Source organism: Humulus lupulus, chromosome 1 (assembly GCF_963169125.1).
Source record: "Humulus lupulus chromosome 1, drHumLupu1.1, whole genome shotgun sequence".
NCBI classification, from domain to species: domain Eukaryota; kingdom Viridiplantae; phylum Streptophyta; class Magnoliopsida; order Rosales; family Cannabaceae; genus Humulus; species Humulus lupulus.
In genome coordinates, this window is record NC_084793.1 from 269,826,806 (window position 1) to 269,850,346 (window position 23,541).

General features: G+C 35.7%; 2 protein-coding genes and 1 non-coding gene across 3 annotated transcripts; 2 read left to right on the plus strand and 1 right to left on the minus strand.

Moving 5' to 3' along the window:
* Positions 1-7,447: 7,447 nt before the first annotated feature.
* On the plus strand, positions 7,448-7,981 carry LOC133834253 (uncharacterized). The gene is made up of 2 exons (XM_062263804.1): positions 7,448-7,557; positions 7,651-7,981. The coding sequence occupies exons 1-2, from the start codon at positions 7,448-7,450 to the stop codon at positions 7,979-7,981; spliced, it is 441 nt and encodes a 146-aa protein (XP_062119788.1).
* Positions 7,982-7,990: 9 nt separating this feature from the next.
* Positions 7,991-9,034, plus strand: LOC133834258 (uncharacterized). Its single transcript, XM_062263817.1, has one exon. It carries the CDS (start codon positions 7,991-7,993, stop codon positions 9,032-9,034), a length of 1,044 nt encoding a protein of 347 aa, XP_062119801.1.
* LOC133813408 (small nucleolar RNA R71) lies at positions 8,021-8,127 on the minus strand. The gene has a single exon (XR_009884420.1). It is a non-coding gene; the product is annotated as a small nucleolar RNA R71 (small nucleolar RNA).
* Positions 9,035-23,541: the final 14,507 nt, after the last annotated feature.

A 23,541-nucleotide genomic window follows, 5' to 3' on the forward strand; every position in this document is an offset into this window, starting at 1 on the left:
ATGATAGCCCAAGATGTTCGCATCACTACTGTGCAAGGAGTGACTACTTACTCACAGGTTGTTGAGAAGGCGCTCATAGCTGAGAGCGCAGAGAACAAGATCTGGCGCAAGAGTGCAGCCAGAAGGGGTTTTCAAAGGTCGGGATCTCCATTTGCAGGCTTTGGTAGGGGCAGAGGCCCTAGTGACCAAAAGAAATAGACTAGATATATTTTAAGCTCCATGGCCAGATAGAAGGCCACGGGGCGTACAGATAGGTCGCCATGGTGGAGGTGAGACCTAGAGAGCATTCCCACAGTGTACTCGGTGCAAGAGGTGCCATATTGTGGAATGTCGGGCGAAGGCTTGCTTCGTCTGCAGGATTGTGGGACACTTGAAGAAGGATTGCCTGAAAGCCAAGAATGAAGATCCCAAGAAGGTGGATAGCCTGACGCCAACTCGGGCGTTCACCCTGACTCGAGCAGAGGTCGAGGCTAGTCCCTACAGGTCAACTTTCTAGTGTTGGGACCCTATAAATGTTTTTATTGATTTGGGTGCTGCACATTCTTTTGTTGCTAGTAGGATTATTGATAGACTGTGTAGACCTTGTGACTTTTATCCTATGGGGTTTGGTACTTTGCTTCCTACTAAGGAGTTAGTGGTTTCCAGGAGATAGGTCAGATCATTACCAATGACAGTGGATGGTAGAGAGTTGTTAGTTGATTTGATTGAGCTAGTGATGAGTGACTTTGATATGATCTTGGGTATGGATTGGTTAGCCAAGTATGGGCCAATGATAGATTTCAAGAAGAAGATGGTAACCTTTGAGCCTGAGGGTGAGGATCCCTTTGTATTTTTTGGCACTATGCATGGACCCTGTATACCTATGATATCTGTACTTAGAGCTAGAGACCTATTGCAAGGGGGATGCATAAGGTTCTTAGATTGTGTGGTGGATACCACTCAGGACGTGCCACTAGGACCAGGACAGACCAGATTGGTGTGTGAGTTTCTGGATGTGTTTCCAGAGGATCTGCCAAGGTTACCTCCACACGGGGAGATAGAGTTTGTGATTGAGTTGGCACCAGGGATGGAACCAGTGTCTAGGGCACTGTACAGAATGGCTCCAGCAAAGATGAAGGAACTAAAGGTTCAGTTACATGAATCACTAGACTTGGGTTCTATTAGGCCCAGTTTCTCACCATAGGGCACACCAAATCTCTTCGTGAAGAAGAAAGATGGTTATCTGAGGATGTGTATGTTGGGAATAATGCCCTTAAAGCAATTGTAGTTGACAAATGATTTAAATGAAATAAATAATTGAATTGAATTATTATAAATATAGACTATGTGCGATATTATGTTGATAATATTAAGTAAATATCAGAAAATTCCAAAGTTTATCTATGTCGTCTTAATCTCATATTGGTATGAGATGATCGAGATTAAGATAATAAACTTAAAATAGTTCATAGTAAAATAAAGTTGTGGAATCTTTAGATTAATTACTGGTAGTACAGTTCGCTGGTATTATGAATACAAGTGACCTAGACCCGGGTCACTAGTGTAGTAGGACACTTTAGTGAATGTACTTTATATATAGTGATTATAGAACTGGACCAAATGTGATTTGTTAATACTTGTTTAAAGACTGTTTCATAGTATTAATCAAACGATGATCATATACATGATGATCTTAATCCTGAGGTTTCTATGAATTCATATATATGTCATCTGATCCTTTGATTGATGCGTTAAGGTTTGTGAGAATGATCAGGATAAGAACAATTATTTTGGGGACTCTATGATATATATGGCTATGGACATAGTTCAACAAATATGGAATCTAACCTTCTTATAAATTGAATAATGGTTCCATATTGGGTTGACTTTTGAAACTGAAAAGGTTATGAGCACTCACGTCGCAAACTTGTTGTGACACAACCTTCACTAGTAATGTCAATGGTACCCTAGGAATAAGATATAACTAAAAGGGTAAAACGGTAATTTTATTCCCTTTTAATTATGAACCATCAATAGAGGATTAACGTTGCATGTAATGATTATATCAATGGACACTTTAACTTTTAATAAAGTACTCTGTAAATATATGTGTATAATTATCAAGAGTTCAATCTCATATTTATAGTGGAGTAATCATGAGATTAATAAATATGATTATGTAATCAAATAGCTTTGATTAATAATCTAATATTTATTGGAGTTTGATACTATAGGTCCATAGGTCCCCATGGTGGCTTTATCATCACCATATCAAGGTAAGAGTTGATACAAGGATAAAACTATAATTTTGAAATTTGATAAGAATTTTATTCTTCGGATCAAATATACAATTATATGATAATTGAGGTTAAATAATTAATTTGGAAGTAATTATTAAATTTTCGAAAATATTTTTATTAATTTAAATATATACTTTTCAAATTCATATATATATAAATAAATAAAACTTTGAAATTAATTATTTTATTTGAGTGGGAGAAAATAAAATTGGTAAGTCAAAAATAATTTTTGATTTATTGAATTTTAAAAGATGATGATAATGATGATCATTAATTTGAATTTTGAATTTTGAATTTAAAATTTAAATTTTGAAATATGGTTGTCATCTTTTCATTAAAAAGATAAATACCTTACTTTATGGAAGATTGATTTTAGTTAAATAAATAAAAGAAAAATGCAATATCCTTGAAAATGGAATGTAGAAGTTCATGCATGACACAGTTCAGGGACTGTGCCATGCATGTAGCACTACACTAATATTGTATCACTGTTGTTTTTATTTTATTTTATTTAATAAATTAATAATTTGAAAATAGATATTTTCAAATCTGGTAAGTTAGATATTTACCTAAATGAATTCCTATCATCATTATGATATTATTATTATATTACTATTATTTTTAGGAATAATAAAGTAATAGAATAATATATGTATATATATATATATGATACAGAATAATAAGAAGAATATACAATAAAAGAAGCCATACACAAGTCAGTGAGAATTCAGAATAATTTTCAGAGTTTTTGTGAGGCATCTTCTTCTTCTTTATTCTAACCTTTCTCAAACCATAATCCAAGTTCTCATGTGTTGAGAAATATTTGTGATTCCTAAATTACAAACTCATGTTCTCTATGTGTCCACACACATCTTGAGGTGTAGAGAACATCCTGGAAGTTCGTGGTTTGAGTACTCAAAGCATTGGATAGGAAGATCGATATATATACAAAAAGGCTCAAGGACACTTGATAGGCTTCAAGAGGTAAATTCTCACGTTCTTGAATATTTATGTATATGTTTATATGATATATAAATATATTGTATATTTATATATATGTTGCATGATTAATAATATTGTATGTTAATGTTTCTGTCTGAATGTTTTCTTGATCATATAAACTGTTATATGAAAGATGGAAGATTTTGGTGTTGTATACACTGGGCATACCACTCATATTCCCCTGCATACTCTAATTGTTTTTCCAACAATGTATCAATTATACAAACCCTAATGTGTTGTTACCATAATTGTTTTAATTATTGATTTAAGTAAAAATCAGAAATTGAATTAAAATGGTTTTAATTTAGAAATTTCATTAATTGAAATAATATTGATTATTTTCCTCAATTAAAAATGTTTTAATTGTTATCTTCCAAAATTAAAATTGTTTTAATTAATATATCCAAAATTAAAATAATCTTGAATTTTAATTTATTAAAACTAAATTGTTTGATTTTACTTTTGAATTAAATTACCCCAAATTCAAATTGGGCCTTAGAAACTTTTCGGGTGTTAAAACCCAAAGTTTAATTATTTTAAAAGTTTGTTTAAAATAATTAAAAAGTTGTATAATTCAAAATGGATATGGAAAAGGGTGGCATTGGCTCAACAAGACTACATCTCAAGGTTCTAGATCAAAGTATTCTTAATCAAGCCTTAGTTAGTCTAGGTTACATTTTCATGTATTTTTTGCAAGTGTTATAATTTTTCTAGATATACCCAAAGGTTACCATACCCACTTTTATTTACTTATTATAAATGTTTGAATGTGATTAAAATATTTAATATTTTATCATGCATTATAACATGTCATTCATATACCCACACAGTATGCTAATTGCATGCATTACATTCATGTAGAAACATGTTATTAGGAACGCCCATTAATTTTTGTTGTATGTTTATATATAATAAATCGTATAATAAAAAAAATTAGTCTGAATTAGTTAAGATGGTAAATCAAAATTAAAGATGTTTAATTTGTTGTTTTAATGAAAAATATTTTATTCAAATAAAAATGGTGTTCTCTTAATTAAAGCAAAATTAGAATTAGAATTAAGGGCACAATTTTGTTTTGTTTTGCTTAATTGGATTAGTAATTATTAGAATATCATTTGGTAAAAATAATTAAATTTACTTTTACAACTAAATTGAAAAATATTGATTTTGTGAAAAACACACTTTTCCAAAATAGTGAGTGGCAGAGGGAGTTATGACAATAAGTCCCATGGTCTCCATTATTGGTTGAACACCGAGAGGCATACGAAGGGTCTCGCGTCGCCTCCGTTTGCGTCCTCCTTAAGGAAAGGCTTCCAAATATGTTTATTTTATCTCAAGGTTGACTTCTCTTATGAGAATATAATTAGTGATGTATTTCAAGTTTGATTGACCCTAAGGCACACTCTTGAGTTAAGTCATTGATTGAAAATAACGGGTTACACTCCAAAGGTGTATCTAGGCTTTCGAGCATGACTAGTGCATCTTGACCAAACTAGTAGTAGTTCATAAGTCAAAAGAGAAAAATGCGTTTTTAAGTTTTCACTTATGAAATTGAGATGTGTCTCAAAATTAATTTGGAGTTAGTCTGACCTACCCCAAGGCGGTCCATTAATTTTCAAATTAATTTATCGGGGATTAGTATATATTTTATGTGTTTTTATATGTTGCATTCATGCATCATGTTTAATTTTCCAAATAAAATCTAGTATTTATTATATGTTTGAATTCATTATATTTTATTTATTTATTTCCAGCAACAATGGTTAATTCTCTTAATCTTGATCAAGAACCTCAAAATGTGAAAGAACCAGTGAATCCTTGTGACAGCTACCTAAGTACTTTTCATTTAGACTTCAACAATCTTGATGTTTGGTACAGAAACATACACATAGTTCTGAGTGAACTAAAAGTGTATGATGCAATCATTGATGTGCCTCCAGATGAGCCATCAACTTTATTTGATTATGATAGTCATCAAAAATATGCGGATTGGATTAGATCTTATTATTTGGCTCGTCATTGCATACTAAAGACTATGCCTGACGATATTAAATCAAGATATGTGAACCTTAGATATACATACGAGATATGGGAAATGATCAAAAGAGATTCTTTTGATCACTTGAGAAGTTTGCAAGAAGAAAGGGTAAATATGATTTGCTGATCTCCTTTTAATATATATGAATAGTTTATTCAAATTTTTATGCCACAAACCATATTTTTGTCTTGTTTTCAGAAACGCATTATTCAAGAAAAGAAAAGAATGCGAAAGAGAAAAAAGAAAAAAATTGCAGATTGGTAGACCAAGAGATAACTGACATGAAAATTAGTTTTTTCATTTTCAACTTTGTATTAAGTCTTTTTTCTTTAAATTAGTTCTAGAATTCTTTCTAGATACTATATTTTAGATTCCTTTATTTAATGAATGAACAAGTTTAATATTTCTTTTTAATAATAAACTCGGTTGTTATTTTTTGAAATATACATGTTCCACCTATTTCATCAATGAGTATTGTTTACCCAAAAACGGACTACCTGATGACTGATAACTCTACAACATAGAGTTATCTTAGTCACATTTAGGCTTAAAATTCAATGAGATTTGAGTGATATTTGTTCTTTTTGTTTATTTTGTGTTTAATTTCACTTTATTTGTGTTTGTGTTAGTTTTGATAAGTTTAGTGTTTGATATTTAAGAAAGGATTAGAAATGGCTCATTAATAGGTGAAAAATTATCTTGTGAATAGAAGACTTGAAAATGCTCACTTTGGTTTTTAGTTTCGTTTGTTGAGCAGGAAAACTCAGAAATGCGATCACTTTATTTTAACCGCATTTCTTGGAGCTATGCGTGGATGATGTGGCTGCTCACTTAAGTGACTGCTGAAGTGGTGTTTTTTGAGAAGGACAGCTGGAATTCATTAATCTACGTCACCTTTGGGTCCCTAACAAGGGGTGCACGTGAGGAACAAGGATTTTTCTGAATTTGGAAGGAAACCTTAAGGAGGCAAAGGGGATATTACATATATTTTTTCTCTCTTTCCCTTTTTCATGAGGCCACCATTGAAGAAAGAAACCAGCCGCCCCCACCATGGGAGAGACTAGATTTTGAGCATCAAGAAGGAGGAAAGAAAGTGCAAGGAAGAAGGAGAAGAAGAGACAAATTCATCTAGCTCTTAGTGTTTGGATTTTATTTTCTCTACTTTTAATCTTTGTATTTGATTTCCTTTAATTGATTCTCATGAAACCCATGGCTGAAATTATTATAATTGTTCTCTTGAATTTTAGTATGAACTAAACTTTTGTAGTTAGAGATGCTAATGAAATATAATATGTAATTTTGGGTGTGTGGGTAATTTTAATGTTAAAGTTGTTTTGAGGTTTTGTTTAATCAATGGGTATTATTGTTTATACTTGCTCTATGTTTGGCCAACTTGAGTAGGTAATTAAATTGTTATTGATGCTGGAAAGATTAATATTAATAGATACAAAGATTGATTGATGCATGTTCTTAACTTTTATGTTTTAGAAATTGTGTTTATATAGGAATATATAATCACCTTGTATGATTTTATAGGTTTGTGCTCAAATTGATATTCTTAACATTGGTTAGGCATAGGAATATGTTAATTAATGTAAGAATTGAACCTTAATTGCTTAGGAAAAAGAATTAAGACAAGTAGAAAACCTAGTCAACATTACCCAGAATTGCGACCGCATTGTTACCCGCATCTGTGCCCAGAATTGCATATTAGAGGGAATTAGTAGCTCTAACTTCCCATCATTGCTTGATTAATTATTTGCTTACTGTTTTAGCTTGGTTTTGGTTGTTTAGTTTACTTATTTTATATTTTGTTTTAAATTTTAGTTCAGTCAAACCTTATTGCTTATTTTTATTCCAAATTGTTTGGTTTTGATCTTTACAACATTTTGCTTAAACAATCCCTGAGGAGATGATATTAAAATACTTACTATTATCTTACTTGCATGCGATTGTGTACACTTGCACATTAAATATCATAATATAATATCGCAACAAGTTTTTGGCGCCGTTGTCGGGGATTGTTTAAAGTCAATTATTGTGAAATTCACTTATCTTGCAATTTGGTTTAATTTTTCTCTTGTGCTTACGTGGGTGATTCTTGTGCATTGACAAATATTATATTTTTATGAACGAGGATCAAGACCCTGATACTCTTGACTACTTCCTCTCAACCCTGAAATTGAGCGAACATTCAGAGAAAGAAGAAGAGCACAACAAAGAACTCGAGAGGAAGCAGTGAGGATGGAAAAACCAAGGAGATGAGAGACAGGCTCAAGGGGGAGCAGTTGCTAATAATGCGCCAAACACATTTATTGTTGCTGATGATAGAAAGCACGCCATTAGGCAATATGCTATTCCCCTTTTCAATGAGCTCAACCCGGGCATTGTGAGACCAGAGATTCAGACACCACAGTTTGAATTGAAGCCAGTCATGTTCCAGATGCTTCAAACTATGGGACAACTTAGTGGGATGCCTACTGAAGATCCTCACCTTCATCTTCATCTATTTATGGAGGTGAGTGACTCTTTCAAGTTGCTCGAGGTTTCAGAGGATGCTTTGAGATTAAAGTTGTTTCCATACTCTTTAAGAGATCAAGCAAGAGCTTGGTTGAATTCGTTACCATCTGATTCTGTGACAACTTGGGAAGAATTAGCTTAGCATTTCTTGATGAAGTACTTTCCTCCTACCAAGAATGCCAAGCTCCGCCATGAAATCACTTCATTTCAGCAACTCGACGATGATTCTTTATATGAGGCATGGGAGCGGTTCAAGGAGTTACTAAGAAAATGCCCTCATCATGGCATTCCTCATTGCATTCAAATGGAGACATTTTACAATGGTCTCAATGCTCATACAAGAATGGTAGTTGATGCGTCGGCAAATGGGGCACTCTTGGCCAAGTCATACAATGAAGCTTTTAAGATTATAGAGAGGATCTCCAACAACAACTACCAATGGCCTACTACTAGAGCACCAACAGGTAGAAAAGTGGCTGGTGTTCTTGAGGTTGATGCACTCACTTCTTTGGCAGCTCAAGTATCTTCAATATCGAATATGCTTAAGGGTATGAACACGGGGCAGCCAATGGGTTCTCCACCGATGGGTCAATTAGAAGAAGTTTCTTGTGTGTACTGTGGAGATGGTCACATCTTTGACAACTGCCCTTCTAATCCTGCATCTGTGTTTTACATGGGGAATCAGAACAGGAATGACGTACAATTGAATTCTTTCAATCAATCATGGAGGAAACATCCCAATCTTTCATGGAGTAACCAAGGGGTTGGTCCTAGCAGCTCATCTATGCATCATATACCTTCTTATCCACTGGGGTATCCTCCACAAGCTCCACAACAAAGACCCCAACACATAGTACAATCTAATTCTTTGGAAGGCATGTTAAAAGATTACATGATGAAGATGGATGCACTCATTCAAAGCCAAGCCGCATCTATGAGGAATTTGGAGAATCAAGTTGGGCAACTTTCCATTGAGCTTAGAAATAGACCTCGAGGTGCTTTACCGAGTTATACCGAGAACCTAAGAGATGTTGGCAAGGAACAATGCAAGGCCATTACTTTGAGAAGTGGCAAGGAGTTAGAGAGTTCCAAGAAAAATTCTGGGCATGAGGATGAGCCCTCTTCAATCCAAAATCACAGGAAAGCAAGCAAAGATGAAGAAAGATCTGATGTGCTGGAATCTGCCTCTGCCTAGGATGCAGCCGCATCTAGAACACCGCAAAAGTCCCCATAAATTCAAAAGCTTCCTCAACAGCTACCTTTTCCACAAAGGTTTCAAAAACAGAAGAAAGATGGACAATTTAAAAAATTCCTTGATATATTGAGGCAGCTACATATTAACATTCCCCTTGTTGAAGCCCTAGAGCAAATGCCTAACTATGTGAAGTTCATGAAAGACACCCTTACAAAGAAAAGAAGATTGGGGGAATTTGAGACAGTGGCTCTTACCAAGGAATGAAGCTCATTCTTGCAAAACAAGCTGCCCTCGAAGATGAAAGATCCTGGGAGTTTCACCATTCCATGCACCATTGGTAATTCTTATTGTGGCGTGGCATTATGCGACTTGGGTGCCAGTATAAATTTGATGCCTATGTCTGTGTATAGAAAATTGGGGATTGGTGAAGTCCGGCCTACCATAGTGACTCTACAGCTTGCAGATAGATCTCTTGCTTATCCAGATGGGAAGATTGAGGATGTCTTGGTAAAAGTTGATAAATTCATTTTCCCCACTGACTTTATTGTTCTAGACTATGAAGCAGATATAGAGGTGCCTATTATTTTGGGGAGGCCATTCATTGCTACAGGTAAAACCTTGATAGATGTGGAAAGGGGGAGCTCACAATGAGAACTCAAGAAGAACAAGTAACTTTCAAGGTATTCAATCCTATACGTTCTCCAGATGAAGCAGGAGATTTTTTTGCCATTACTGTCAAAAACTCTAATATGGAGGAAGAGGTACCCATAAGGTATAACAAGAAAGTGAGGACGAGACCACCTCCTAAAGAATTTGAGAGCAACAATGAGCTAAGGGCAAGTATAAATAAGGCACCATCTCATTTGCAAGAGCCACATAGGAAGAAGAAAAAGAAAAAGAAGTGTGGTAGGAAAGCTCATTCCCAAAGGTTCGAAATAGGCCAGCGGGTGTGTTTCTCTAATTCTCAAATGAAAGCAAGTTCCAGACATCTAACATCAAGTTTCTCCGATTCATTCTTGATAATTAAAGTCTTTCCTTGTGGTGCATTGGACTTGCATGATGAAATTTCAGGAAGAAAGTTGAAGGTGAAAGGGAAAGAACTTAAGTTTGGGGGTGGCGAGGTTAAGCAAAATAAGACCTCCCTCATTTTGAAGGATCCTTGAAGAAATTGTAGCAAATTGGGTTGCTACGGTGTTAGGAGGATTAATTGTAAAGCAGCCCAATTCAATTAAAAAAAAACAAACAAAGAGACTTTAATTTATTTAGTTTTAGTTTTCTTAAGTTACTTTTATTTTGATTTATGCTTTCACTTGGTCCTGTGGGTAGTGTTTCTGCGTTTCAGGTGTAAGTGCATCAAAGGAAAGACAAGAAGCATTGGAATTGAAGTTTGGGGAGTGCTGGACTGATTTGGAAAAATTCTGGTTTAGCAACAAGAATTTTTTCTGCAATCTCCCAATTGCGGTCAAATAATTGTTGTCGCATTTGTGGGCACAACTGGGCATATAAAGAGCTAACATGGAAATACCAAATGGTGGACAATTTTTAAAGGGGGTTCTAGATTGAAATCTGCGGGCTCGAGAGATTGGGCCGCTGGCTCGGTGACTTGAGGGAGTTCTTTCTATCCTTTCTTAGCTTTATCTTAGTTTTTTTTTTTTGCTCATTCTTAGTTGTCTTGTTGTTTTGAGTCGGTATTTCATTGTTGTTTTTTTTTGTGTGTTGTCTTTTGCTTTATCACAGTGAGGACACTGTGATCTCTAAGTTTGGGGGAGCTGGTGTTCATTTTGTGATTTGTGATATTTTTTATATTTTTTTAGGTTTATTTTGTGTTTTGTATATGTGTGTTGTGTTTTGTAAAAGGAATTTTATTATTGTAGTAGTGCCTAAATTTTGGGGGATCATTGATGAACAAGAAAAAAAAATTGCATCTTAGAGCGGATCTTAAGCATGTTTGGATTGGTTTGATTTAGGCATTAATTTGGCAAACCTTGGATTGTGAAAGTGTGCGATCTTAACTTGTGTGTGTGGATTTATCATGATTCTTAGAAACTCTAAATAATGCTAATTGGTTATGAGAGTCTAAGATCTTAGAATTGTCTTGTTAATTTCCTTGAGGCGAAATCCTAGGAGGCTTAGCAAACTAGAAATGACATAGGCACATTTTGTTGGATCGATTGAGCTTTTCTAGCCTACCCTTGAAATTATTATCCATTGTTGCCCACTTTGAGCTTCTTGGCCTATTCTTTGTTGATTCACCTTTATGCATTTAGCCATATCCCTTCTCATGTTATAATTCTCATATTTTGTTCCCTAACTATCTCTAAACTTAGTTTGTCTTATAAGTTAAGTCTAAGTTTGGGGGTGGGATAAAAGGGGTGTATTTATATATTTCATATAAAAAAAAAGAAAAAAAAGAGAGAAAAGGTGTTTGTTTTATTTAGTTGTTCTATTATTTTTTGTTGTAAAATATATATATGTCCTAGTTATTTGAGTAAAAAAGAAAGAAAGAAAGAGAAAAATCTGAAAAAAAAAAAAAAAGAAAAGTAAATATTCATTGTATTGGACATATATATAGTGTTAAAAAAAATTATATATATATACACATTGAAATAAATGAAAGGGAGAGTGGGGTGAACTTGTGAGAAAAAGAAAGAGAAGAGGGCAGATCATTTGTACTACAAGGTTCTAAAGCAAACTAAGTTTGGAGGTTTTTGAGCCTAGAAATTCCCAAATTTCCATACCCTTAGCCTAGCCTCATTACAATCTTGAAAAGACCCATCGATCTAGAATGCTAAGCTATTCTACATTAGTGGAGATGAGTTAGCAAGTCAACATATGAGATAAGGATTAGGCTTGAGGATCGACTTTTAGTGTGATTTAAGGAATCGAAGAGGATTGAGAAGAGCTTTGCACACACACGTTGGGTCAAACATTTGGAACATGACTTAGTTGTATTATTAATGTTTGAAAAAGGTTGGTTCATGCATGCTCAAGAAGTAAAAATTAGCTCATTTTAATTAAATTTCTGAGATCATTACCCCATAATTTAGGCATTATACTTCAAGAAATGATTCCTTTTCAATTTGTGTTTGTAAGTTTTGTTTTGTTGTCTTTGTGAGTGTCTTTTGTGTTGTATTTTTTTTTATTTACTTTGTTTTTGTTTTGTTGAGACATCACTCGAGGATGAGCAATGGTTTAAGTTTGGGGGTGTGATAACTCTACAACATAGAGTTATCTTAGTCACTTTTAGGCTTATAATTCAATGAGATTTGAGTGATATTTGTTCTTTTTGTTTATTTTGTGTTTAATTTCACTTTATTTGTGTTTGTGTTAGTTTTGATAAGTTTAGTGTTTGATATTTATGAAAGAATTAGAAATGGCTCATTAATAGGTGAACAATTATCTTGTGAATAGAAGACTTGAAAAGGCTCACTTTGGTTTTTAATTTCGTTTGTTGAGCAGGAAAACTCAGAAATGCGACCGCATTTATTTTAACTGCATTTCTTGGAGCTATGCGTGGATGATGTGGCTGCTCACTTAAGTGACTGCTGAAGTGGCGTTTTTTGAGGAGGACAACTGGAATTCATTAATCTACATCACCTTTGGGTCCCATAACAAGGGGTGCACGTGAGGAAGAAGGATTTTTCTGAATTTGGAAGGAAACCCTAAGGAGGCCAAGGGGATATTACATATATTTTTTCTCTCTTTCCCTTTTTCATGAGGCCACCATTGAAGAAAGAAACCAGCCGCCCCCACCATGGGAGAGACCAGATTTTGAGCATCAAGAAGGAGGAAAGAAAGTGCAAGGAAGAAGGAGAAGAAGAGACAAATTCATCTAGCTCTTAGTGTTTGGATTTTATTTTCTCTACTCTTAATCTTTGTATTTGATTTCCTTTAATTGATTCTCATGAAACCCATGGCTGAAATTATTATAATTGTTCTCTTGAATTTTAGTATGAACTAAACTTTTGTAGTTAGAGAAGCTAATGAACTATAATATATAATTTTGGGTGTGTGGGTAATTTTAATGTTAAAGTTGTTTTGAGGTTTTGTTCAATCAATGGGTATTATTGTTTATACTTGCTCTATGTTTGGCCAACCTGAGTAGGTAATTAAATTGGTATTGATGCTGGAAAGATTAATATTAATAGATACAAAGATTGATTGATGCATGTTCTTAACTTTTATGTTTTAGAAATTGTGTTTATATAGGAATATATAATCACCTTGTATGATTTTATAGGTTTGTGCTCAAATTGATATTCTTAACATTGGTTGGGCATAGGAATATGTTAATTAATGTAAGAATTGAACCTTAATTGCTTAGGAAAAAGAATTAAGACAAGTAGAAAACCTAGTCAACATTACCCAGAATTGCGACCGCATTGTTACCCGCATCTGTGCCCAGAATTGCATATTAGAGGGAATTAGTAGCTCTAACTTCCCATCATCGCTTGATTAATTATTTGCTTACTGTTTTAGCTTGGTTTTGGTTGTTTAGTTTACTTATTTTATATTTTGTTTTTAATTTTAGTTCAATCAAACCTTATTGCTTAGTTTTATTCCAAATTGTTTGGTTTTGATCTTTACAACATTTTGCTTAAACAATCCCTGAGGAGGCGATATTAAAATACTTACTATTATATTACTTGCATGCGATTGTGTACACTTGCACATTAAATATCATAAGAAAATATCGCAACAAGTTTTTGGCGCTGTTGCCGGAGAATAATAAATTTAGTTGTTATTTTTTGAAATATACATGTTCCACCTATTTCATCAATGAGTATTGTTTACCCAAAAACGGACTACCTGATGATGTGGCAGGATTGGTCTACACATGCGAGGCACATGGCTATTTTAAGTGTATCATGCTCGGCCATCGACCAGAAGATTATTGGTTTATCAAGCATCATACTTATGTGCGACCAGCCTGGTCGCATATATTCATTTATTTGCTTCAGATGTGCAATCTTGTAATTATGCATTAATTGTAATTTCTCTTATTATCTAGATACGCAAGTCTTAATTGTAATTAAGGCCCATTGACCCATGTAGACCCCTTGAGCCTATAAATAAGATTCAAAGGGACAAGGGAGGGGACTTTTGAATTCTGAGAGAAAATTATAGTGTTATTATTCACCGAAATTGTAATCATCCAGAAGTTTGTGAAACTCGTAAACTCTAGTTCATTGATCACAGTGTTGGTATTCTACATCAATAAGAACACTAAGTGGACGTAGGCCATTATTAGGGCCGAACCACTATAAATTGTTTGTGTTGTTTATTTTTTCGTCTAGATTTCTTTTCATTTTCATTTCATTTTATATCATTTATATGACTCCATGTCATTGACTAATTCGAGGGTCAACAAGTATAAATGATAATTATGAATTATTCATTATTGTGCAAATCATAGATTTAATAAATAAGACATCTTATTCCAACCACAATTAAGTGAACCATATATGTGAATTGTTTTTAAGATTGACTTGTAATTAATTAGACACTAGACACATAAAACAAATAAAAGACAGTATTTTATTGGAACCTTTCATTGGTTCCCTCCTTGTTTATATAGTTTGTTAATTAAAGTTAACCAAAAGACCTTTCTCTTATAAATGCTCAAATATCACATAATCGTTTAGCTAATACATAGAGATATATGTTGAACCTTATAATGTTCAAAGCTAAAAGAAATAATAAATAGTAAGTCAATATTGATTTAAATTTATTTAAGATATGTTTAACTTTGATTAAATGTTTTCGTGCAACATTCAAAGTAAAGTCACTTAAAGACTTGTTTAATCTAATCAAAAGGAATTCTAAACTCGAATTTGGAATTCAAGTAATTTGCATGTGAACTTGGAATTCAAACCCAACTCACATACAACTAGAATGCTAAGAAAAATTAGTATTTTGAAAATGGAATAGAATCATATTAGATAAGATTAAATAGATAATGAGTGGTCATTATTGTCTTTATTATTTCTATAATTTTAACACTTGTTATACTCCGTACATGTTTGATTGTACAACATCAAAGACTTAGAAGTTGGGATTCACAAGTGGTTATGTGAATAAATTGAAAATTTTCCATGAAGTCATTTAGTGAAACAATTTAATAATCATAATAGATTATAAAAGAGTTTGTATCTCTTCAATGCTACTTTAATGAAGCATGATTATTATAATCACTATATTTTCTAGTTAAGTTGTACTAGAAATAATGACTGCAAATCAAGTAAGCAAGTTACTGATAATTAACAATGATAAAACCAAAGAATATCACAAATTCTGTAAAGTATTATTGTAGTGGGAGCGTTAGTTAGTTTCTACTCCATTACAAATGTAACACACAATTTAATTATATTTCATTCACATATTAGTATGAAATGAAAAGATTTTACAGAAAACAATGGTTGAAACACCATGAATCTAGAAATGGAATTTGAAATTCTATGACATCTGGATTCTTGAACATCCAACTAAAGTTCATTGAACTTTAATTTGAAACAGGATATTCAAGATGAAGAGGAGAACAGAGGAAAGTACAGACTTTTCAAAGTTAGGATAATAGCTTAAGGCTATGAACAGAAAGAAGAATTTATTACTTGAATAAATATCTTCTACTATAACCAAACTTAATTCTGTTTACATACTCTTATCCACTGCTTTATGCATGGATTGTGAGATTAATTTAAATGGATGTCTAAGTAGTCTTTACTGAATGACTGACATGACAAAATCATTTGAAGATCTTGACCAGAAAAATTCTGTTGTGATTCTTATTCATAATATTGACAGCGTTCTAATCATTGGGAATGATGTAAATAAATTGTCAATAGAAAAGAAATGGTTAGCTGAACATTTCTAAATATTAGATTTAGAAAAGCCAAGAATGTTCTATACATTCAACTCTATAGAGATTGAAAGAAAAATCCTTTGGCATTGTGTAACGCCCTGGTTACTCAAATACCGTTACTTTGGACTTTAAACAGTGCTTAACTCGCTAAACGGGTAATTTGGTTATAAACGTGCATCTAGGTGTCATTAATAGGCTAAGGTGAAAAATCTTGATCAAAAGAAAACATAAAACTATACATGGGCCCATAAAAGTATTTACAAAGTTATTTATAATCCAAAGTGGTCATTGTAGTGTAAAAATTACAACCCGCCGACCTAAGGGGAAAAAATAGGGTTAACCCCTAGTTCCTCTGAGAAACACCTTGGCCGTGGTGGTCAAGCGGCTGCATATGTACACATCGCCACCTAAGCTCTCCACTCAAGGCTGGGTGAGCTTTTCTTTCCCTTTACCTGCACCACATAGCACCCGTGAGCCAATCCTCAACAAGAAAACTTATTACTGCATGTGTGTAATATCAATAAATAATTATGGTAATCATTCTGGGGCTTGCAACCCTAATCATATAAGTGAATAAAAATAAATTATTCTGGTAATCATGTTGGGGCATGCAGCCCTAATTAGATAAGTGACTAATAAGTCATACACTTGGTAGGTGACTAATGAGTCACATACTTGGGATTTGCACCCTAATTAGATAAGTGACTAATGAGTCACGAACATGGGCTCCACACCCTAAGCCATGTGACATTACAGTCACCTGAGCCTTTTGGCCCTGGCTCTACGTAACTAGCCTTTAGACTAGACAAGCGCTTTTAGTTTTCATAGAACTTGGGGTCGGTCAAGCATTTCATGCTCATGGTGATTAGATCTAATCATTTTGGCTTGTGTTAAACACATTAATGTCGTTCTTGACTCTTAAGCCAATACCATACGACCAGTGCTCATATCACTGCTGAACTTGACTAATAAGTCACAGCTTCAGGATCAATACTAAACACCATTGTAACGACCCAAATTCAGTGTTAAGGCTTAAGGGCCTGGAGCAGTATGCCTGGAGGGCATGATGGGATTTTATGTGTGACTTTAATAAGTTAAATGCATGATTATGATTTATTGCACGTTATATGACTATTTGATTATTTGAGATGCATGACTATGTGAATTAGTATGCATGTAGACCTGATTGTCTTAGAATGAGCATGATTGTAACCTGGCCATGTTAGGGCATAACTGTGATAATTGTACTATGTGAATTGTGCCATGTGAGTGTGGTGTTATTATCAGGATGCACGCATCGAGACGGTCCTAGTGAGCCAATTAGTCTAAAAGTCACAACGGGATGTTGTACCCGGCTCGGGAGGAGCCTAGGGGTACTTCGGGAATCTTATAAAGTTGAGTTGAGAATGAGTGGTTAGTTATTGGTAATTGAGTAACCTGGGTGTAACACCCTGGCTACCCCAGAACAGTTACGGTGATCGGTGAACCGGAAATTTGACCCGCTACCCGAGTCCTTTGGTTAAAAACGTGATCTAGGTGTCATTAACAGGTTAAGGTGTAAAACCAGTAAAAAGGAAAGGGCACTTTTCATTAAGTAAATAAACTGCTCATGAGCCTTTTTAAAATGTTTACAAGTAATTCATGTTACAAAAGAGTTGCTACAGTTCCAAATATACAATCCCCGCCGGCCTAAGCGGCAAAAATAGGGTAAACCCCTAGTCCCTCTGAGAACTCCTTGACCGTGGCGGTCAAGCGGCCCTGTATGTACATCACATCGCCCAAGCTCTCCACTCAAGGCTGGCCAAGCTTTTCCTTTCCTTTACCTGCACCACGTAGCACCCATGAGCCGAGGCCCAGCAAGAAAACTTAACAAAGCATGATATAATATCATCAACGATCATAATAACCATTCAGGACTATCAGTCCAACCAATAGGTGACAATAGCCAAAAGTCACAGTAATGAGCATCGCTCCCTCTAGCCATGTGACGATAGGGTCACCAGGGCTTATGTAATGACCCACTAATCTAGACTAATTGGACCATTATCGAAACTATACATAAAACTTACATTTTTACGAAAATACCATAATTTATTGAGTAACTTGAAAAATAAGAGTTATTTACAAAGAAATAGAATACTAAGAAGGATTATGGGATCCCATTGTTTTTAAAACAAAACATGATTTAAAATAAAAGACATTACATAATAATGCGGAAAATACACATAAAAACCATAAAAACATAAAAGGAGACTATATCCTCGAATCGAATAACGCTCGGCCCCTTGACTCCATTCATCATCGATACACATTCTCCAAGCGTCACGAATCTTACCGCCTCTAAACTTATTTTCCTGCACATAAACAGAAAGGAGTGAGCCTAATGCCCAGCAAGGAAAACCTAACACATAGTCATATACATAATTTCATAAGAAAACATACAGACATATCATAACACATAATTCACTTATTATAATGGCCATTATTACTTGGGGTCCCATAGACTAAACAAGCTTATGCCCATGAGATTAGTGGGGTCCTACCAGCTAAATAGGCTTATGCCCACAATCCTTTTGGGGTCTTGTTAGTCAAATAGGCATATGCCCAAGCCTACAACATACACATCAATAACATATAACATATGAAAACATAACACATAAAATAGCATAATCATAAACATGTAGATTCTAGCCTATTTTCCTTACCAAAGTTACCGAGATTATGGACTGAGTTGGGATTGTTGGAACACTCCTAAAACCATAAGAAAGAGTAAGTCTAAAGAAAGGAGATGAAATGAAAGAGATGGAAAGACTAAACCATAGAAAACATACTTACCAACTTATATGCTTAAAAGCTTGGATTCCCTAACCAAAATAAGAATAAGGTTAGGGGACTGAGTAGAAGGTTTTGAGAAAGGAAATAACATAAAAATACAGAAAAGAACTAGAGTTTTGGGTTTACCTCAAAGATTGCAAGATCAATCTAACATCCACCGAAATACTATAGCACTCACTTACTTCCCAAAGTGTTTGATAAGCTTATGATGTTTAAGCTTATAGTTTTTCCCCAAACCAAGTGTTTACACTCTCACACTCACTTAACACTAGCAGCCTCTGAACTTAGAGCAAATGGTGAATAATGGCTGGGTACTAGGTCCTATTTATAGAGTTTGGGAATGAAAATATCTTGATTTTACTTGAATAAAAATAATGGCTTTTTAGGTGAAAATCATTTGAATAATCGTTCAGCAGAGGCTGAAGACTCGTTCAGAAGATGCTGGACTGTTGAAGGAGTTTGAATGGCTGAAGGGAAAAGAATTCAAATGTATTTGAATTCATGCTGGTGGAGGCGATATATCGCCCCCTATAGGCGATATATCGCCAGGACCTTTGTTCCCGAGGCGACCGTGCATCGATTCGTGTTTTCCGTATCTACGTGCTGCGACATATCGCCCCCTATAGCTGCGATATATCGGCATACGCTGAATATTTAAACACGAATTTACACATTTTTAGCTGAGTTTGAATGGAGTAAACAGCCTTGACTAAGCCCTCAACGTGCTCAAAGCTGCTGACTGACCCTATACATTCAAACTTTTACCCTTATTTAATTTAATCCTCAAAAATACTTAATCCTTAATTACCATTCAAAACATGTGCTTAAAAATCCTATTGGTTGTTGTCTAAACCTTATAATATAATAATATAATCCTTAATATCAGACACATTAATCAAACCTTAGGTTATACTTAATATTCTTAAACTATAGGTTAAACTTAGAAAATCTATAAGTACTACTATGAGTGTCCAAATAACTCCCGGTCTGAACCAAAAATCCAAAGTAACAATGATAACACTAAACATACTATAATACTACTAAACAATTAGCTAAGTAAAGTTCTTGGACTCTACAGCTTAACTGAATAGTGATTCATTTATAAGTTCGTTTAGGACAGGTGTATGGTGATTAGTCACCAACATAACCTTCCTCACGACTCTGGAGTCGAAACTATGGACAACGTCCCTTAGCCATGTGACAAACAGTCACTGGGGTCTCATACCTTGGCTATATTCATCTGGTTGTAAGCCAGGCAAGCGCTTATAAGTTCCTCGACCCTAGGGTCGGTCTGGCATTAATGCTATAGAGCCATTCAATGCATGAATCTCGACTTTAGAGTCGGTTCCTGACTAGTCAGTGTCTCAAACAGGTAAACAACGTTCAACAGCATTTAATATGCAATCCATGTCCACATATATCAACCAGCATGCCTCAAATATCAAACCACACATGCCATATACCTATACAGCGTGCAACTGTACTTAAACACCGTTTTCTTACCTCTGGTTCGAGTGAGTATTATAATATGAACGACCCCTGAGAACGATCAACCTTTAAATTCCTCGACGGTCACCTGGTCATAACCAAAATATAGGATTCATCAATAAAAATGATAACTGAGGGTTCCCAAACCAAATCCCAGCCCCCGAGACCTCAAAAACTACCCAACCAGGTACTAGGTCCAACCCCGAGGCCTATGGTTTGAATCCCTAAGCTAAAAACCACTTTTAACAAATTTTGGCCTTATGGGCCGCGGCCCCAAAAAGCCGTGCCGCGGCACGCCCCCAAGCCCTATCTGCCAGACGCTCATGGGCCGCGGCACACAAAAGCTGTGCTGCGGCACCCAGCCCAATTCAGCAACAAGCCCACGCACAAACCAGATTTCCCCCTGTGCGTTTTTCTCTCAAAACAGCCTCCCAAACCATCATAAAACCTCCTCCAAATATGTAATTGAACCCCCATATAACAACCTTAGCTCACTCACATTAAACCCCAATCAACCTAACACCAAAAACCTCCTTTGATTCATACTTCCCACATCAAAATCCATGAACTAAAAACTATAAGCAAAACGGAGCATGTATAAAAACCAGTGGCTAAAACTCACCTTAGAAATGATTTTGGACCTCCCACACAAGCTAAAACAAGTCTCCAATCCAGCCCTTAAGTTCCTCTAGCTTGAACTATCACCAAGAACACAAAACCATCAAAGGAGCTATGAAGAAGATGAAGCTATGGGAAGGTACGGGAAGAGAAGATAGAACCCCTGTTTTACTCTGTTTTATTCTACAGCCTTCAGCCACTTAAGTTCATATATATCCACCCCTAAAAAGACCAAAATGCCCTTGTGTCATCTAAAGCCTTTCAAACTACTCTAGGGGTAAAATTGGTACTTCTAGCTTAACCCGTTAATCATAATTAACGCTTCCCAATTCCCGCTAATCTCAATATCCTCAAACACCAATATTTCATAACCCGTTACCCTAAAATTCCCGGTAACGCTATAACCTTTAATATCACCCCGAGACTCACCCCGAGCCCCGAGCTCAAACCTGTTATGACCAAACCGATAAATCATGTTTAAGGACCGTCTCATGTCGAAATTCTCGAACCAATCCACATTATAATGTGGTCTCACAATATATCATTAACATACAACAAATATTCAATTATACCCTCAACGGCCAAATTACCATAATACCCCTGTAAACAAATGTGGACTCACATGCATGCATTTAACATCATATGATAATATAATTCTCGTAAACATGCATAAGCACATTTAATGGCGTAATTAAACAGTTATGGCCCTCCTGGCCTACTAATCCAGCCATTAACCATAATAGGGAATCCGGGGCATTACACTGGGTAACCGTTTGTAACTGCTGTGGGTAACAAGTTTTAAGATAGAAAGTGGTAGAATTGAAATGAAAGTGTAAAGACTTAAGTGCCCTTGAAGGTTTAGCTAAGAAGGATTAGTAGGAAGGGGTAATTTGGTCTTTTGGCAAGGGGATTATGAAATTCTCAGCTGGGATATAGGGGGTACGGTTTGGGCATTTGGGTTCACTTGAGGCTTTGATAGAAATTGAAGAGAAGAAAGAGAAGGAGAAAGAAGAGCTAGGGCAAGCAAAAAGAAAAGAAGAAGAAGAGAAGGAGAAGTGGGAGTCTAGGAGGAGATCAAGGACTTTGTGTGGATTCTCCATTTGAGGTAAGGGTTTTATACATATTTAAGTTTGGGTTTTGTTTTGATTTGAGGAATTTAAATGCCTAAGCTAAGCATTGTTAAGTTTTGGGTTAGTTGCTGAAATTTGAGATCAAAGGTGTGGATCTTGGGTGTGTTGATGTTTTGGTCTTGATTCTAGTGTTTATAGGGTGTTAGATTGTTCATTTGAGGTTTGGATTTGAGTTTTGGGGTTTAGGTATTGGTTTGGGGTGATTTGGAGAGGTTAAAGCTCGGGAAAAATGCAGGAAAAACCCAGAAAATCTGGGTTCGCGAAGGAGCGCCGCGACCCTGTTCTTGGGCGCTGCGGCGCGAGGAGGCTTCAGGATGGGGGCCAAGTCGCTGGGCGCCGCGGCCCTTGATGGGTGTGTCGCGGCCCTAGGCCATTTTGGCAGCCCAAAAGTTGAGTTTTTAGGGCTTTTGCCCGGGGACTCGGGGGATGGTTCCGATACTTTGTTTTATGGATTTAGAGGTCCCGGGAGTGCGGGATTGGTCCCGGGAAGTGGTCTTGGGCTTGGTTAGTATTAAAAGTGTTTTATGTGTGTTGTGACTAGGATTTCGGTGAGGCTCGTGCTAGAGGACCGTGCTCGTGACCGTGGTGCATCGGAAAGCTCGGGACACAGGTAAGAAAACCGTAACACCCGAGATTAGGGCATAGGCCTACTGTGTGATTGCAGGGCATGACCCTAGATTGTATTGTGTGTAAATGTGTAATCTTAGGTGAACTATTGTATGTTTGAATGGTCATTTCATGATGTATTATATGTGTGCTTATAATGGAATGAACGGCAAGGCCGAGAGCGGCGAAGGCCGGGTACGGCAGTGGGGCCGGAAGTAACGCTCAGCACATGGGATGCTATAGCCAGGGTGGGACCCAAGGGATACATGAGTTATCCTACGGTGATGACCGAGACCCCAAGCTTTGGTAAGGCCTCTGGGGCGGCATGGCCGTGCTTGTTTAAATTGATGATTTTCCTATTTATCAGTGAATTATGCCAGCGATATTATTTGCATATGTTATGTGCTATTTGGGTTTTCTTGCTGGGCTTCGGCTCACGGGTGCTCCGTGTGGCAGGTAAAAGCAAGGAGTCAGTCAACCAGCCATGAGTATGGAGAGCGTGGGAGCAGCACGTACATGTTCGGCCTACCCGACTGCTTTGGTTGGGGGCATTTTGTAAATGGCTGTATTAATCCATTCTTTTGATAGCTGACCTAGTGTAAATCTATTTTTGAGTTGTAAATATTTTGTAAACCTTATTTTGGGATCCCAGATGTTTGATACTTAACGTTTTCAATGAAACTAAACATTTTCAAAGAGTACAGCCTTAAACTCTGTTTTACTCACACTTTTGGTTTTAGAAACCACTTAGAGTCAGTCAAAAGCACGATTTCTATTTTAAACTCACTAAGTAACGGCTCTAAGGTAGTAGGGCGTTACAACCATTGTCGTTCTCTGACTAATAAGTCACTTCCATACACAGATAAGCAAAGCTACTATGCAATCAATATCAATATCTAGAGCACTAAACATGCTTCATCAATAACCATGCATGTCACATACTGGGTGTAGATTTCTTACCTCTGGTT